The sequence below is a fragment of the Toxoplasma gondii genome, chromosome X (genome assembly GCF_000006565.2).
Source record: "Toxoplasma gondii ME49 chromosome X, whole genome shotgun sequence".
Taxonomy (NCBI): domain Eukaryota; phylum Apicomplexa; class Conoidasida; order Eucoccidiorida; family Sarcocystidae; genus Toxoplasma; species Toxoplasma gondii.
Window position 1 is genome coordinate 4,326,291 of NC_031478.1, and position 14,468 is coordinate 4,340,758.

The 14,468-nt window shown below is 51.3% G+C and overlaps 5 protein-coding genes across 5 annotated transcripts; 3 read left to right on the top strand and 2 right to left on the bottom strand.

Moving 5' to 3' along the window:
• Window positions 1–317: 317 nt before the first annotated feature.
• On the bottom strand, window positions 318–3,268 carry SRS42 (SAG-related sequence SRS42). Its single transcript, XM_002368836.2, has one exon. The coding sequence runs from the start codon at window positions 1,658–1,660 to the stop codon at window positions 1,136–1,138; it is 525 nt and encodes a 174-aa protein (XP_002368877.1). The 5' UTR covers window positions 1,661–3,268; the 3' UTR covers window positions 318–1,135.
• TGME49_234375 (hypothetical protein) lies at window positions 1,682–3,452 on the top strand (the record flags this gene model as incomplete). Its single annotated transcript, XM_018780397.1, has 2 exons — window positions 1,682–2,583; window positions 3,400–3,452. The coding sequence occupies exons 1-2, from the start codon at window positions 2,304–2,306 to the stop codon at window positions 3,450–3,452; spliced, it is 333 nt and encodes a 110-aa protein (XP_018635858.1). The 5' UTR covers window positions 1,682–2,303.
• A 110-nt stretch (window positions 3,453–3,562) lies between these two features.
• On the top strand, window positions 3,563–6,575 carry TGME49_234380 (hypothetical protein; the record flags this gene model as incomplete). Its single annotated transcript, XM_018780398.1, has 3 exons — window positions 3,563–3,578; window positions 3,905–3,915; window positions 4,018–6,575. 3 exons carry the CDS (start codon window positions 3,563–3,565, stop codon window positions 5,032–5,034), a joined length of 1,044 nt encoding a protein of 347 aa, XP_018635857.1. The 3' UTR covers window positions 5,035–6,575.
• Window positions 6,576–6,790: 215 nt separating this feature from the next.
• On the top strand, window positions 6,791–10,695 carry TGME49_234390 (hypothetical protein). Its single transcript, XM_002368838.2, has 3 exons — window positions 6,791–8,519; window positions 9,057–9,271; window positions 9,629–10,695. Exons 1-3 carry the CDS (start codon window positions 7,899–7,901, stop codon window positions 10,068–10,070), a joined length of 1,278 nt encoding a protein of 425 aa, XP_002368879.1. The 5' UTR covers window positions 6,791–7,898; the 3' UTR covers window positions 10,071–10,695.
• A 321-nt stretch (window positions 10,696–11,016) lies between these two features.
• On the bottom strand, window positions 11,017–12,891 carry TGME49_234400 (hypothetical protein). Its single transcript, XM_018780399.1, has 2 exons — window positions 11,801–12,891; window positions 11,017–11,150 (listed from the first exon to the last, which is right to left on the bottom strand). The coding sequence occupies exon 1, from the start codon at window positions 12,429–12,431 to the stop codon at window positions 11,814–11,816; it is 618 nt and encodes a 205-aa protein (XP_018635856.1). The 5' UTR covers window positions 12,432–12,891; the 3' UTR covers window positions 11,017–11,150; window positions 11,801–11,813.
• Window positions 12,892–14,468: the final 1,577 nt, after the last annotated feature.

Below are 14,468 nucleotides of genomic sequence, written 5' to 3' on the forward strand. Positions count from 1 at the left end.
AGCTCCTTCTAGTCGTCGTTTCCGCCTTGATGCGTCGGACTCAATTGGGTATTCGTTGAGCGCATGTGAGGACTCTTCAGCACATCGCTTGCCAGAAAACAGCCACCCGTAGAAACTGTCTCTCCCGAGTCGTATGAAATTATCTCTGGCGACATCGGTCAGGCGAAATGCATTTCTGTGCACCCGTGCTGTAGTATCTCGATATTCAAAAGCGCACAAATGCACTGCTACCAGCCTTGCACACAAATCAGTGCCACCAGCCTTGTCAACTGCTGCGGCGCATGTCATGCTTAGGTAAGCTCCGGAATTTTGGGAAAGACTGGCATTGCGACCCGACCAGTAGCAAGCTCTGCTCGAGAGGCAATTTGTAGAGATGTTTTGAGCAGTTTGATGGTGTGTGAGAAGAGGACACGGTTGGGGTCCTCTGTCATTCGAGAACACGATCCAGCCCTTAGAAAGCATGACTTATGTCGGCGGCGCCCCCTTTCCTCGGGTACCTGTTTTGTCCCCAGGATGAGCAAGCACCGCTTGTTACACTCGGCAGATTTGAAGTGGGCAGTCACGAGAAAACTGATGTGGCCAGTACGCTCCACCATGTTACTGCACTCTCATCACCCGCGATTCTCTGCAAGAACAGATTCAGAGGGTCCCACAATTCCCTATTCCACGACACACTCTCGCAGCAGTGCCACAAGCACAAAAGGGTTTGTTTCGACGCATGAAATAGACCGCCCCTCCAGAGAAAACCTGTATTGGTGCAGCCATTCAAAGCATAGCGGGGCATGATCAACGACTGCCTGCTGCATTTTCGGAGTTGGGGCTCTTCAAAACAAACGACGTGAGATGGCTTTGCCACAAGATAGTGCTAAATGCCTGTTTTTCCATACGAGGTTCGTTACACCGACTTCGGTGTCGCCCTGCAAAATGCTGACCGCTTCCCGCATTGTCTATGATCCTGCCAGAATGGAGTCACCCTCATGCCCCCACTTCCCCTCGCGAGTGACAGGGCAGCTCGAGGTTTGACATGAATGGCAGAAGAGTTCACTTTCCGAACGCCCACTCAAGATTACGCCATCCATCTGCCACAAAATATTACGCGCCTCCGCTTCCACTGAAGTGCTGCTTGCGGTGTCGCCTAAGCCCTGAAGTTTGCGTTTTCTGGTGCTTCTTCTGTCACGAGGGTGATGATGTAAGACTGGTCCTTTGCCTTTGAGTCCTCTATCGCCTCGCATCTGAACGAGAATGTTTTTGAAACAGGGACATTTTCCGGCACGTTGAGTACAGCAGGTTCTTTTATGCCGTCACCCCCCGTCCACCATTGGTGCGAGTCCGGCACACCAGGAAAGAGGGCTTGGAGAGTCTTCTTACTCGTGCAACTACTGCCTTTTCCCTCACAAACCAGCTTTTTGAAGTCTTCAGGGACCCAGTTCTTGGCATTGTTGCATTCGATCGCCACCTTCCATCCAGGATACACATAAGCGATGTTCTCAGTGCCCGTCCCGCGGATGGAACTGAACCACACGATGTTGTACTGTCCAAACGGAAACTGCTGCTCCTTTCGTGCATTCTTGAAAAACTTTGGGGCGGTAGCTTGGTCTGCGTCCATTGCAGAGGCATAGGCAAATATGGAAAGAAGCATTGCTACCGAAGCGAGCTTCATTTTGTCAAGCAGAGCCAGGAAGCCTGGAACAATGAGGTTGGCCAGAGAAGACAACCTACTGACGTTGGTAGAGAGAGCTCAACAACACTACTGCATGCAAGAAAAAGATGCACGTTCCTCCCACTCAAACATCACTGGAACTTTTGTAATGCCAGGCAGCAGACTCACAAGAATCGATGTTGGTGCCCCGTGCAGGGAAAGATCAGTCACCCGCGTATGCGGGTAGGTTGGCTACTAAGACAGCGAAGACGAATGCCCATGAGAGTGGATTTTCCCGGACTCAAGGACAGCGGCTTGTCTGAAACGAGGCACATGAAAGAACAAAATTCGACGGCAACTGTGCGTGTCCGGAGAGTCAGCAAAAAGTTCGACTCTCCAGCGTATACCTGCATTACCCTGCGCTCTTGGTCACCTCGGCTAGCCGCCTTTCTGCTTCGTGTGTGGCTCTCCCCGTTCTTGTGCCGCTGCAGTCGTTGATCCAGAGAGGTGTCACCTGTGCTTCAGCGCGGGGGTGTACACTTGGTGTGAGTTTGGAAGCCTTACGTAAAAGTGGGGTCCAAAGTGCATTGATCCATGGATTACCAAACGAGTCGTAAAACCCCCGTCTTTGCCGTGCGTTCCCCGTCCGCGCGTTTTAGATTCGATGCTTCTCCGCGGAGTACGGAAACAAAACGAGCTTTACAAAACTTTGGGCACTACTCCGGCATCCTTTGCGGCGATTCGTCTCCTTCCACTGAACGCTGCTGTAACTAATGGCGCGGTTACTGCCTGCAGAGAAATACCAGCGACACACTCCCGTTCGCTTTTGAGGCGCCCTGCGAGTTCATTACCTCTACCGGGCGGGCACTATGGTATCGTCACGCGTCACGGTGCAGTCGGCGTGATGTCACCACACGCTGCCAGTGGATATATCTACGGAAGCTGTAAGTAGGGCAAGCGTTGTCACCTCTGTGCACTTCATCAAGCACTCCGAATGAGAGCTTGCACCTAATTCCTCAATACGTAGGCAGAGGCGATGGAACCGTGTGTGTGCATATACTGCCCCAGAGGGCGTGCGTGGAAGTCGGCGGTCCACCACGGGGCGGTCAGTCGTGTGCGTCGTGGATTCACTTTTGCACAGTTCCGCGAGACTCCTGCAGAAGCAAAAAGTTAATTAAACATTGTTGTTCGTTAATAATCTCCGCGCCTGAACAAGGGCATTTAGCGGGCACGACCAGACAAACTGCTCTTTAGCTGCAGTTCTTAGTGCCACCTTCACATTGCAGGATGGAAAAGAAACTAGACTCCGGGTAAAAGTAGAAGGATACAGGGATTCCCACAAAAAATTGAACTGTGCAAGGAATTGGTGTTTTATAGATGAAGCACGGACCAGAAAAACAGTTCGCCTCTCGTTACTCTAAACCGTAGCGTTGCATCGCCAAGCGGGGCGGCACGGTCTGAACTTGTCTACTCCAGTCGACCTTAGTGCTGCAGAGACATGTTATCTGCGGCTCCGCTGGCGTGCGTTGACATTTGCCAGAAAGTCTAAAGAGTTACTACACCATACAGCTTCGCAGAAATCCGCAACAGACGGGTGTCTTCGCTCTGGGAATGCAGGACAGTTGTCCGTTGCCGACTGCCGTAGACACCGCGCAGGGGGAGGGGGGTTTTCTATCGGGGTGGTGGAGACCCAGTGGATGCATCGACACGAAGTGGTTCATCGATGCTTCTCCAGCAATGTCTTCCGTGTGTACCCACAGGTTCGTCGCTATGGGTTATGGGGGAACGTCACCGAAACACGGTAAACGGCTAGCTCCACCTCCCCCGCGTGCGATCCTTCCCCTTGCATCCGGGCAGCCATCGGTACTTGTATTTCCAGTCCCGCTAGACACAACAGTTTCCTTGTTCTTCCCAACACAACGCATGCTCTTCCCGCCAGGTAAGCGACAGTTAATTGAATATGGTAGTCAAGGTACGCTCCTGTCTATCTGTAGCGTGAATCGGTTGCTGGTATTGCGCAGGGACGTGGGGTACTACCCATTTCTCAATCGTGCGTCCCCATAAACTTTTCTAACAGCCTTGGTCAGCGGGACCATCTTTTTTAGGCTGTGTCTAAGCGTTGTGTGTCTAGTGAGGTTCAGCAGCTTAGAAAATTCAACACACAGTAATTGGTAATACATCGATGTACTTAACGCACAAGGACACAGGTGTACGCCAAGATCTAAATTCAAAAGACGTCTTGTTGACTTCTCCGTTTCTGTGCAGGCATTTTCTCAGTAAGTGGTTGGCAACCAGCGTCGCACACTTAGTTTCCCTCGAATAACAGCATGAAGCCACAAGTTTTGTTCGGTCTTCTGGCGGGGGTCGCCTGCTTGCAGGAGGCGACCGCATTCAGCCACAAACGCAGCATTCGCTCGATTTCCTCCCACAGCACTTTCGACGATGTTACCGCGGAGACCGACGAAGCACCTGTCTTGGCGGAGGTTGAGAAGATGCCTGCCGTGGTTAAGAAAGTCAAGCACGGAATGAGGAAGGTGCTCGAGAGTCTCGGGATTCTCGACAGCAAATGCGAACAGAAGAAGAAACACAACAAGATCCCTAGCGCCGCAGCCGGAGATTCCCCAATTAAAACTTTTGGATATCCTTTCTACGACACCTCCTTGGGCCGTTCACTTCTCAGACCGCAGGTCGGACTATCCTTTATTGAAGGTTTCATGCAGCCCATTAAAGTCGGTGCTTTTGACTGGATGGTCCAGGGCACGGTGGACGATGTCTTATCGTTTTTGGTGTGCTTTGATGACTACGAAGCCATCGCTGAGAAGCTTGGCGAAGATGGAGCGTGGCACAGCGAGGGCAACATTGGTCCTCTGTATCTCCAGCTTCAAAACACCTCGCAATACCAGGGCGACGCATCCTCTATCCTCATGGCGTACTCCGTTGAACAGATTTTAGGCCGAATCGACACGTGGGGAGTCATCGACCAAACTATTGGTCACTGGTGGAAGCCTGCCGCTTCGCTCTCCGAGAAAGCCAAGTCTGTCTACGACACATATCAGTCGCTGAAGGAACGCGTGCCGGACTTGACCACGGAAAAGTTCCAGGAGGTATGGAACAGCGCATCCACCAAAAGTGGCGTGGGCAAGTTGAAGGAGCTGGCCAAGCTGTTCACCTTGAACCCCGAGACACGCGATCTCCGTGATTCCTGGGAAAACCTCGACAGGGTGGACAGGGGCAGAAAGATTTCTCTGTACGTCACGTCGTATCCGAAGCGCTCACGTACTATGGCCACTTTTGCATTCGGCGAGAACAGGGTCAAGCTCGGAGACATGGCCGCAGCTGTGGCGGCGGCAACCAAAGACTCCACCCTTGACAACCTTTTGAAGAAATACGTTTGATTTCCAGGAATGTTTGAATCCACGAGGCACAGGGGCGTCGTCCTCTCTCAACATTGTCACTATGAAGTCATCCGTGGCGGTGATACAATGCAGAGTAATGTACATGTGCATAATCCCCGTGAGTCCCTTGCACACCGTTCGTGTATCCGTGGCAGTACTACGGGCGCGCGCGTGCAATGATGTGCCGTTTATCGCGTGATGAAACTTGTTCAGGAGTCCTGGACGTCGTTCAGTACATGTTCTGTCCCTTTCAAGCAAAGTCAGAGACAAACTGTTTCTGCTATTGTGTTTTAGCAGCAAAACGCTGTTCAGTCCCGATCGAATAGACGGGGATCGTGATTTGTGATTTCCCACTATAAAGCGTTAAAAAGGGAGACTTTCCCAGCATTGATCTGCATTCGGAGAACGGATGGCGTTCAGCTGTGCGGTTTACCGGTACCTTTGCCTTCAATCTATTTCTTACGATTCGCCTGCGTTGGCACAGCGTGAATGCAGCTTCACCAAATCGTTCTAACGTTATCGCAGTATCCTTTACCGACGTGTGTAATTGTAGCGGCTTCGGAGAAGACTGTGTCATTCAGCTGTGGTCCCATTCGGTCTTCATGCCAAATCCAGCTATAGCCTACACTGATGCTCGGCTCGCGCTTGGAACCAGTGTGGCGCGGGGGCCGCCGTCTGAAAAGGAAGACTTGCTACCTTAAACACTCTGATCCGTAGCTTCTATGCAATCAAGCTCTATTACTGAGGACGCACTGTAAACCTCAAGACAACTTGCGCCTCTACAGCCTTTGTTAACGGTGGGCCACAAAACAGGTGGTGTTCTACACAGCGCAATCAGGGGTGGTTCACGGCACGGCGGGTGGATTCGTGGTTCTGTTAATTGTCACCATGATTGCTTTCGCACGACCGAGGACATCCCAATTACACGGGCAGAGTCGTCGCTCTTTCTCTAGCTCTTGATCATCGAGGAGTGGACACTCCAACTGCCCACCATAACTACTCATAGCCTCTTCAATATTTTCATTACCTACCATGTTGTTTGAAACCGTAGCATAACGCCATTCAGGGTCTGTCGCGTTGTAGGGTTCTATCCTTATCAGCAAAGGCAGTCCCAAACATTTCTCAGACATCAAACTTGTCAGTGGCCCCGCAGGTGTCACCGTCCCTCGATAATTATCTGCTTCTTTATCATCCCCAGACTCGGATGTAGCAGCTATTCTTACGTCGTTTTGAGTTTGTGTACACCGTCCACCAATCGACACGGATAGGTGTCGTCGTCAATTTACGGCGGGATTGTGTTGCTTTCCGGGTAATTGAACATGCATACGAACGAGGACACTTGTAGCAGAAAGTAGGCAATTGCTCACCTGTAAAAGGAGAAGATGTCCATCAGTCACCACACATGGTTCCTGCTTGCCGCATGGTTACAACAGTGTTCCGGTGGTGTTTCCGCGATACTCCAGTGATGAAACGAATACGTACCGGTTGCATCGAAGTACACGCCTCTGGGCGAGGATCTAGCACTTGTAGGCCATTGAATTCAGTTCCGGAACTCTCGATTTTGTCTTGTTGATCCTGAGACAATTCGGGTGCTGGTGAATTGGAGAAACGTGAACGAGACTGTGAACCGCAGAAGTGTGGCAAGCTGACCAGGCTGCTCCCTCGCAGCCCAAACATGCAGGGAATTTCTGTGGACCACGCAGCGATTCCCAACGAAAACTGTGCGAGTTTTTGGCGTCACAACATTTTGTTGTGTGAAATGGTGCCTTTTTGATGACATTTCATGACAATTTTTGCAAAAATTGACCTGCGTAGAGCACTTTCTCGGATCCCTTCCCTCGCATTCATGCCCTCTCAAGAAGGCCCCTCAAACGGAACTGCATGCATCGAAGCGCTTGTCAGATGGCGTCGTTTCTATGATTTGTTTTCCTTCGTCTTCCATTCGATCCAGGGGGTATTTTTTCAACTGAAGGCCACGTTCTCGTCACTCTGCGATCACAACATCGTGGTCCAGGAGAGGTTTCCGCGTACGGATACCCTGTGGCTACGTACCCCTCAAACGCCTCCACGTGCGGAACCGCCTGTATTTGTCTGAGCTATGCTGGGTCTTTTCGTCTACGATACTTCTTTTTTTTGCGCGGGTCCAGCACTTAAGGCCACTTCATGATGTCCACTGCGCGTGCCATATGTCACTGTGCGTCTACGAACACCTTGGCTCTGCAGTGTGGATACGTTTCGCCCGCCCCGTTGAAGTCCGGTCACGTGGAGATGTTGAACGTGTCGAACATCGAACGAGCAAAGCAATTTACATACAAAGTGGCTTATGTAAAACTTTGATGCATTCGGGAAGTGCCGTTGGCACAGAGTTGAAGACAGCCAGCTTTCACGTTTGTTAATCCGCCCCCGTGCATGTGGAAAACGTCCCTGGCCCGCGTCGACTCCCAAGTAGCTACAAACGCGTACAAAGATTAATGATGTCCGTCTGTGCATCTGTGTTGATACTCGGTTCCACATGCTAGACTCTGTTGGGGCGACCTTATCCTCGTGCTTTGGCAACTCGTGGCGAAGAATCGGCACATAACGGTACCAGAACGCGCTGTGTGTACGCGAAGCCCAGCGAGGACGAAACCGACTATTCTGCAGTGGCTTTTTGGACGGGGGCGTCTGGATCGCCCCCCATCCGCATCATCTGTGTGTTATTTCGTCGCAGCACCCTCTCTTCCGCTGTGTGCTTTTTTCCCCTTTTTGCACCAGCGACCGCGTTCTCCGGCTCCGTCGGTTTCCTTGGGCCTTCCTTTCACTCCCTGCGGCATCAAACGCATTCTTCGTTGTCACGGTCATAGAGCACTCCGGTCGGCGCCCAGATGGCAGGTTCACGGGTCACTTCGGCCTGCGGCGATGACCCTGGCTCGGTGTCGCCCGGTCGAACGGAGGACGTGCAGTTTAACGTCGGAGGTCAGTTGGACCTTCTTAAGACAGTGGCGCCGCGACTGTCCCCGCAACCTCTTCTTCTCTGTTTTCCACTCTCTGCATGCAGCCGAGTCCCGCGGCTTTCCCTCGCTTCTTCTCCCTCGTGTCCTGCGTCCGTCCGCTCGTTGGACGACGTCATCGCGCTCGAAAACAAAGCTGTGACGACCCGGGTGAAGAAACAGTCACGCCTTTCAACCTCTCTCTCGCATGCACTCTTCGAGGCTTTGAGAGGGAGACTTTCTGGGCCACAGCCTGTCAGCTTTGACGTCTTTGTCACCAACCTAGAAACAAAGGCACAGGCCACCCTTCAGAGCGCGGACTCGTGTGACGTCTGCGAGCGAGCAGGTGGCGAGGAGGGAGCTGAGGGGCTGGAGGCGTCTCGGAGCTTGAAGAAGAAACGAGGGGAAAAGGCTGGAAAGAGTGACAGACGCACTGCGGCACGGAGAACTATTGCGGTATGCGTCGTTCCGCAACTCGACCCTGCCAATGGACGCGTCATGTTGACACCTCCCCAGGTACAGCGTGGGCTTGCACGCCAGGCTGCTCTGTTTGCCTCCTTAAGGAGACCCACCGGGGAGATAAGCGGTGTGAATAGGAAATCCAAGAGGAGAAAAAGTCGAAGAGTTGAGCAACACCGATGCAGCTGTAGCGGGGGGTGGGGGGGTCAATCTTCCTTGCCAAAGGCAAAAATGTGGACTGTGGCAACCAAAACAACCTCTACTTTGTGCTCAGCGAGCATCGTGGCCTTCGAGGCTATCCTACTCTTCGTCTGTGCAGCTTACACTTCCGGTTTTCATTGTATCTTGTCTCGACTTTTTCGTGACACTCTTTAGAGCTCCTGTGCCTGCGGTGTTTCCGTCTGCACCGTTTCACCACGGACGTTTGCGAGTCTGTGCGTGGTTTTTCGGATCTTCTTGTTCCCAGTGTCTTGTTCCCTGTCCATGTACTACTGCACGTATAATGTGATGTCTTCCTGTGACGTTTAGACCAGGAGTGTTGTTCATTTGTGCGTTGATTGGGAGTGCTGGCTGGTTTTTCTGTGTTTCCTACAGCGTGTCTGCGAAGCGTGCTTCCGTATCCTACATCTTCCCCATCTTCTCGCCGTGTCTGTCGCTTCGGTCGTCTCTGCTGCGCCTCTGAGTCGCTCGGTTTTTTCTGAGGTCTTGGAGCACTTTGCAGCGGTGAACGGCTACTCATCTTTGTCTGTCGCCGGCGCTCGCCTGCAGCAAGCGATCTCCCTTGCCTTCAGTGTCTCCCTTCTCAAAAAGTACGGAGCAGACCTTCGCTGGCAACTCTGGACATTTTCGAAGAACAGTGAAGAGCAGTTTTAGGTGGCGACATCATGATGGGACTTCTGAGGGTGCGGCCGATACACCAACTGTCATTGCGCTTCTGCACTGACCTGCGTACATGGGGCGAGCGAAAAGTTGCTAGTCTATGTCGCCTTGTGGCACGGAAAGCAGCAGCAGGCTCAGGAACACTTCAGTCTCGGCATACATTTGTGGGGAGTTGGATCCTAGCTACTTTTTACGCAGCCTGGTATCCTGTGTGTTCTGTATTTTCCGGGTTTTTTACTGGCAGCTTCTACCGCAGTCGGTCATGTGTCCTTTTGTTTTTGTTACAGGCAAGTCAACTGGCGCTTGGAGAGGCTAGCATACCCTTCCCTCGATGCCTTCTTCTCATCTCTCGGCTCAGATGCCTCGCCCTCACCTCGTACTCGGGACATTCGAATTCAGAACTGTCCGATTGAAGATGTGTCGCCGAACGGTGTTCCTCCATCCAATGTTTCTAAAGGGGAGCAAAAGAAGATCTCTCTTCAGAGGACAGTCTTAGCGAAACGCCGGAGACAGGGACCTACAGATGCCAACAAGCACAGTGCCACTGATGACACCAGCCACAAGCAGGCAGAAGACCTAGATGTTGAAACAAGCACGAAAAGAGAGAAGGTCAAGAAAAGTGCAGGATTTTGTGAAAAGGTTGCTGCCAAGAATGACCAAGCGCGGAACCAGGTGGTCAACAACTCCCAGCAGTCACGCAAAGGCAAAAAGAGGAAGCAGACGGCCTAGCTGTTGAACTTCCAACGCCCTAGCTATCATCTGTTCTTTCCTAGTATCCTGATTCCTTTTTGTTACCGCCAGAACTAACTTATTTGGATTGCAGGTTGCGCATGCTGTACACATGGTGCTGGTGTTATTGTGTATGCACTTATTTCAGATTGAATAAAGTTTCTTCTCCAGTTAATGTAAATGGTCGAGCGTCTTCTGGAACGCCTTTGGATCTGGCACGCAGGTGTTAAGGCTGGATGCGAAGGTGGTGCTGTGAGAGAAGGGTGAATTTCCCGTTGGCACTCCTGCCAGGGCATCAGTGAGTCAAGTCAACAAAGGAAATCTATTCTCAGCTAAGAAACCTTGTGGAGTGGCTTAGACTCACGGTGGTAGAAAACAGGAGACCAAGGTTTCAGACGCGAGAGGTGATAAAGGGAAAATGAAAAATGGCGGTAGCGTACGTGTAGGTACTAACTTACAATCAGTGTGATGATCTCCGTTCACCGGTGCCGGGAAACTTTGCCTAATCGGTAGCGGAGACAAAGATGAACACGTGCTTGTCTGCTGAATAAAGAATCTACTACGGCAGCGCTCAGCCGTGACGCGAGCGCATACTCGTCACTTGTAGCCCGCACCAAAGCAGGAAACTGGATACGAACGTTCTTGCTGACTGGGCAAGAGCGGTGATGTGCTGCTGGCAGGTTACGGAATTTGCAGAGGAGATAGGAGTTACATGTGGTCTTTCCAAGTTCACACCGATGAATCCCGTGTTACCGTCTAGTCAACCACTATATAGGCCTGTGGATGCAAAGTTGTTTCCTGATAGCTGTACGGTAGTGTGTCTTAAACGACCGAAACAGGAACGTTGTTTTGTCGGTGCCGGCACTGTGCTATTCAAATGCTCTGTGCAAGCGCATGCGTACAGCAAACGAAGCGGCTGTCTCGATTCCGTTCTGCTGTGAGCCTGTTGTTTCGAACGAATTTCTTGAGCCGGCGACCTTATGTTGCTCCACCTCACAAATCTTGGGTTAATTTCAAGAAAAGGATGCGCGGAAGCCGACAAACTAAGGTTACCACCGGCGGCTGGCGTCCTTGAGAGCCCTGGAGAGTTACGAGAGTCAGCGAAGAATCCGCACATCCATCACAAATGCAATCGCTCGACTGGCTCACCATACACGTGCTCCGGGGAACCGGATAAACTCGTATCGCATACAGAACTTTATATCAAGTATACGGGTTTCGACAGCGAAAAAGAGAGCCACTATCCACGATTGACCACTCTTCCGTCTGAGTAAGCTTCTAGAAAGTGAAAGCTGTGACGATGACAGTTCTAGCACGAACAGCGATAATCACGATGCTAATCATCGAAGGCCAGACGAAGGCTTACAAGTCTTTAAGATGCATTTTGGCGCATCAGCAGAGACAAGCTGCAAGACGACTAACGACTCACTGAGCGCTTGCCCCTGAGTTGTCCTGAGACATTCACAGAAAGCGGTAACCGAGGAGGTCAACTTCATCGAACAATATAGTATCCAATCTCAGGGCTGAGACAGAATGTGTGGTGAGAGGAGCCCTCACTTAGTCGAAATTGCTTCCAGAAAATCCCGAGCATTGATGTTTCAATCCTGTGTAGCTATACGGCATGGTCATAGATGATAGCTCGGATACCGGTGAACAATCACACAACTGTATAACGAATGGGAGGGAGAGATTCATGCGTCCCCCCTCAGCTACTACGTGAGAAAACGCACTGTCTCTCATCGTCTAATGTCCGAAGATGGAACTCATAGAAATGAGGGCAGCAACAACGCAGGGCATTCGGATAGACAGGCTCGAGCCTCCATTGTAGGCATCTTGGTCTGTACCCGCCCACATAGTCACATGCTTGTTTCCTGGATTGATTCTGACGTCAAACTGGACTCTGGGGGATCCACTGTTCGGGGAAATGCAGGCGAAGCTGAATACCGTAGCCAGGTTCATTTGATGTGGTATGGTTATCGTGAGCGGTGCATCACCGGAAACCGTATCCCCAGAGATCGCCTCTGAATTCCTCGCAAGAAGTGCCGCCAAGCTGACAGTGCAGTTTTCTCTGCAATTTGTTCCGAAGGCCATGCACACGTCTGGGGGGAAGGTCTTCGGAAACGTGCCCTTCGCATTTTTGCACCAGACAGACAGCACGTCGCCAACATGCAGAGTGACACTGTACGTATCGGTTGACTTCACTTCTAACAAGTCGCCTTCATAAGAAAACGATCCTTTCACTTTGTACTCCGCGGCGTAGCAGTACAAGGCAGAAGTACTCGGCTTGGAGAAAAAGACTACGGCCAGGAATAAAAGTGCCACTCGCCATGCGAAGTCCCTCCGTCTCTGTCGACCAGCCATGGTGACGCTGCGTTTTTACAGGAAAGAAGGCGACCTAGCGAAAAACACCGCCCATCTGCATAGACCTCGAGAGCCCACAATCAGGGAAACCTGGATCTTGACAAGGAAGCGAGAGAAATGTTTCTGTTCACATCTAAGCTAGCAGGCAGCTAGCGAACAGTTTGCTTAGTCAATGTAGCCACGGAACATCAGTATAAGTAACGCACGTCACCGACCCAAAATAACCCCCTCTGCACCTTCTTTCTTAGGAGGGGAACCATGAGGGGCACCAAAACAACCTGTTTCCTAAGTTGTTGCTCATACGCTAGTTCCGCAGCAGCAGTGATGAAGCGACATAAGTAATCTGTAATTCAGACAATGTGTAAGCCCGCACGGCTTTCCGAATCGAGGAGCCCAGATGTCTGTGCAGAGAAAATCATCAGCCCTGTTTCGATGCTATCCACGTGCGAAACGCTTAGTGATGCAGTATAAACAATCTCAGATCGACGAGGGGACTTTGCAAACCTTCGGCACCGTGAACGTTCTTCGATTAGGCTTCTCCGGCACGTTGATGATCCTGGTAGGGAAGCGCAGGGCACGCCGACGCTGACCACCTGGCGTCCTGTGCGTTGTTGTCAGCAATCTAGTCAGCAGTAAGGTTCCCGCGAGTAACTTGTTGTCGTGTCCCATACCATCCAGTCAAAAGATGGGGCCAAAGACCTTTTGAGGGGTATCTTCGCTGTCCTTCGGAAACCGTGTGACATCCGCAGTCTTCACATGGTTGCTCGGTTAGGGTGCTGTGCCAGCAGAAGGCAGAAAGCAATTTTTACAAACGCGACCACAGCACCTGTAGAATTAGGGTGAGCCGACTTGTGCCTCTCTACCGCAAAGAGAAATGCGTCTTCAACGCATGTGGGGAACATATTGTTTCCGTCTCACCGTTCTTTCGCGTGCATCTTCCTCACTGGCGTGAGCCTGCTGAGGCTCCTGAGTGAGAGTTCCGTGTTGGCGTTCGTGAAGCATGACCGTTGACGTGTTATTACAGAGACTGAGATGTCAAATGCCACAATGATGCTGGACGAAGAGTCCCTTCGGAGGCATAGCTGTTATTTTCTTCCAGGACCATAGCGGGTAGAAACTGAAAAACGGGTACCGAGGGTAGTCTGCAGGTGATTCAAGTTTTGTGGTATTTGTTTAAGACGGCAGTCTTGCCGCAAGCTGGCCCCCGAACACATAAGATGTGTAGTAAACAGGATGATATTTGTGTGACCAAGCGTGGCTTGAGCTGCAGACAATCCGTAGAGAACTACTCAGACCAGGAGCAGCCTGTCCGTTGCGGTACACATCGGGAAGTACACTCGGAGGAACCTCTCCCGGCAGCGAGCTACTTTTTAGGGAAGGAACACGCGGGATTGATAGAAAATCCGCTAGTTGGAAATAGTCACATGCATCTTTGAACGGTTGATTCCGGCGTTGGTACTTAATCAGCCATCAAATCATACTGTGAACAAAGAAAAATATGTCACACTTTTTCTGATTAGTCTCCAGTTTAGAAAGATCCACGCGGCATGCTAATTTGCATCAACTTTCCTTGGACAGGGCCGTAAGTCTGTTTACGCTTAATCGTATTTTGGTTTAACGCTTTACGACTCTTGCAGGGGGCATTTTACAGCTAGCTTCCAGCAACCGTCGATGCATGGTTGGGGGCAGTGAGCAGACTCCAGCAAATGGGTATTGCTTGTCGACACGGTTTTCTGTGTATCCGAGGATCAGCAAAGCAGCTCCGGCTATGCTTCAGCATCCACAACAATTTGGGAGGCGAAATGTGTCCTTTCACAGAACCGTTTTGGGCTCTCGACACCAAGCTGTAGATCGAGTTGCGTCCCTTTGAGTGTGGAGGCGTCACACAAACAGCTCGGTTCGTGCGGCATCAGTTTAGCCTCTCCAATCCGTTTGCGGCCACACGATTAACCTCATGAACTGTAGTGCAGTTCCGATTGACGGAATCTAGGAAGAGTTCTTTTCCACCACAGTTACTATGGAGTCGTCCGAGAAGCA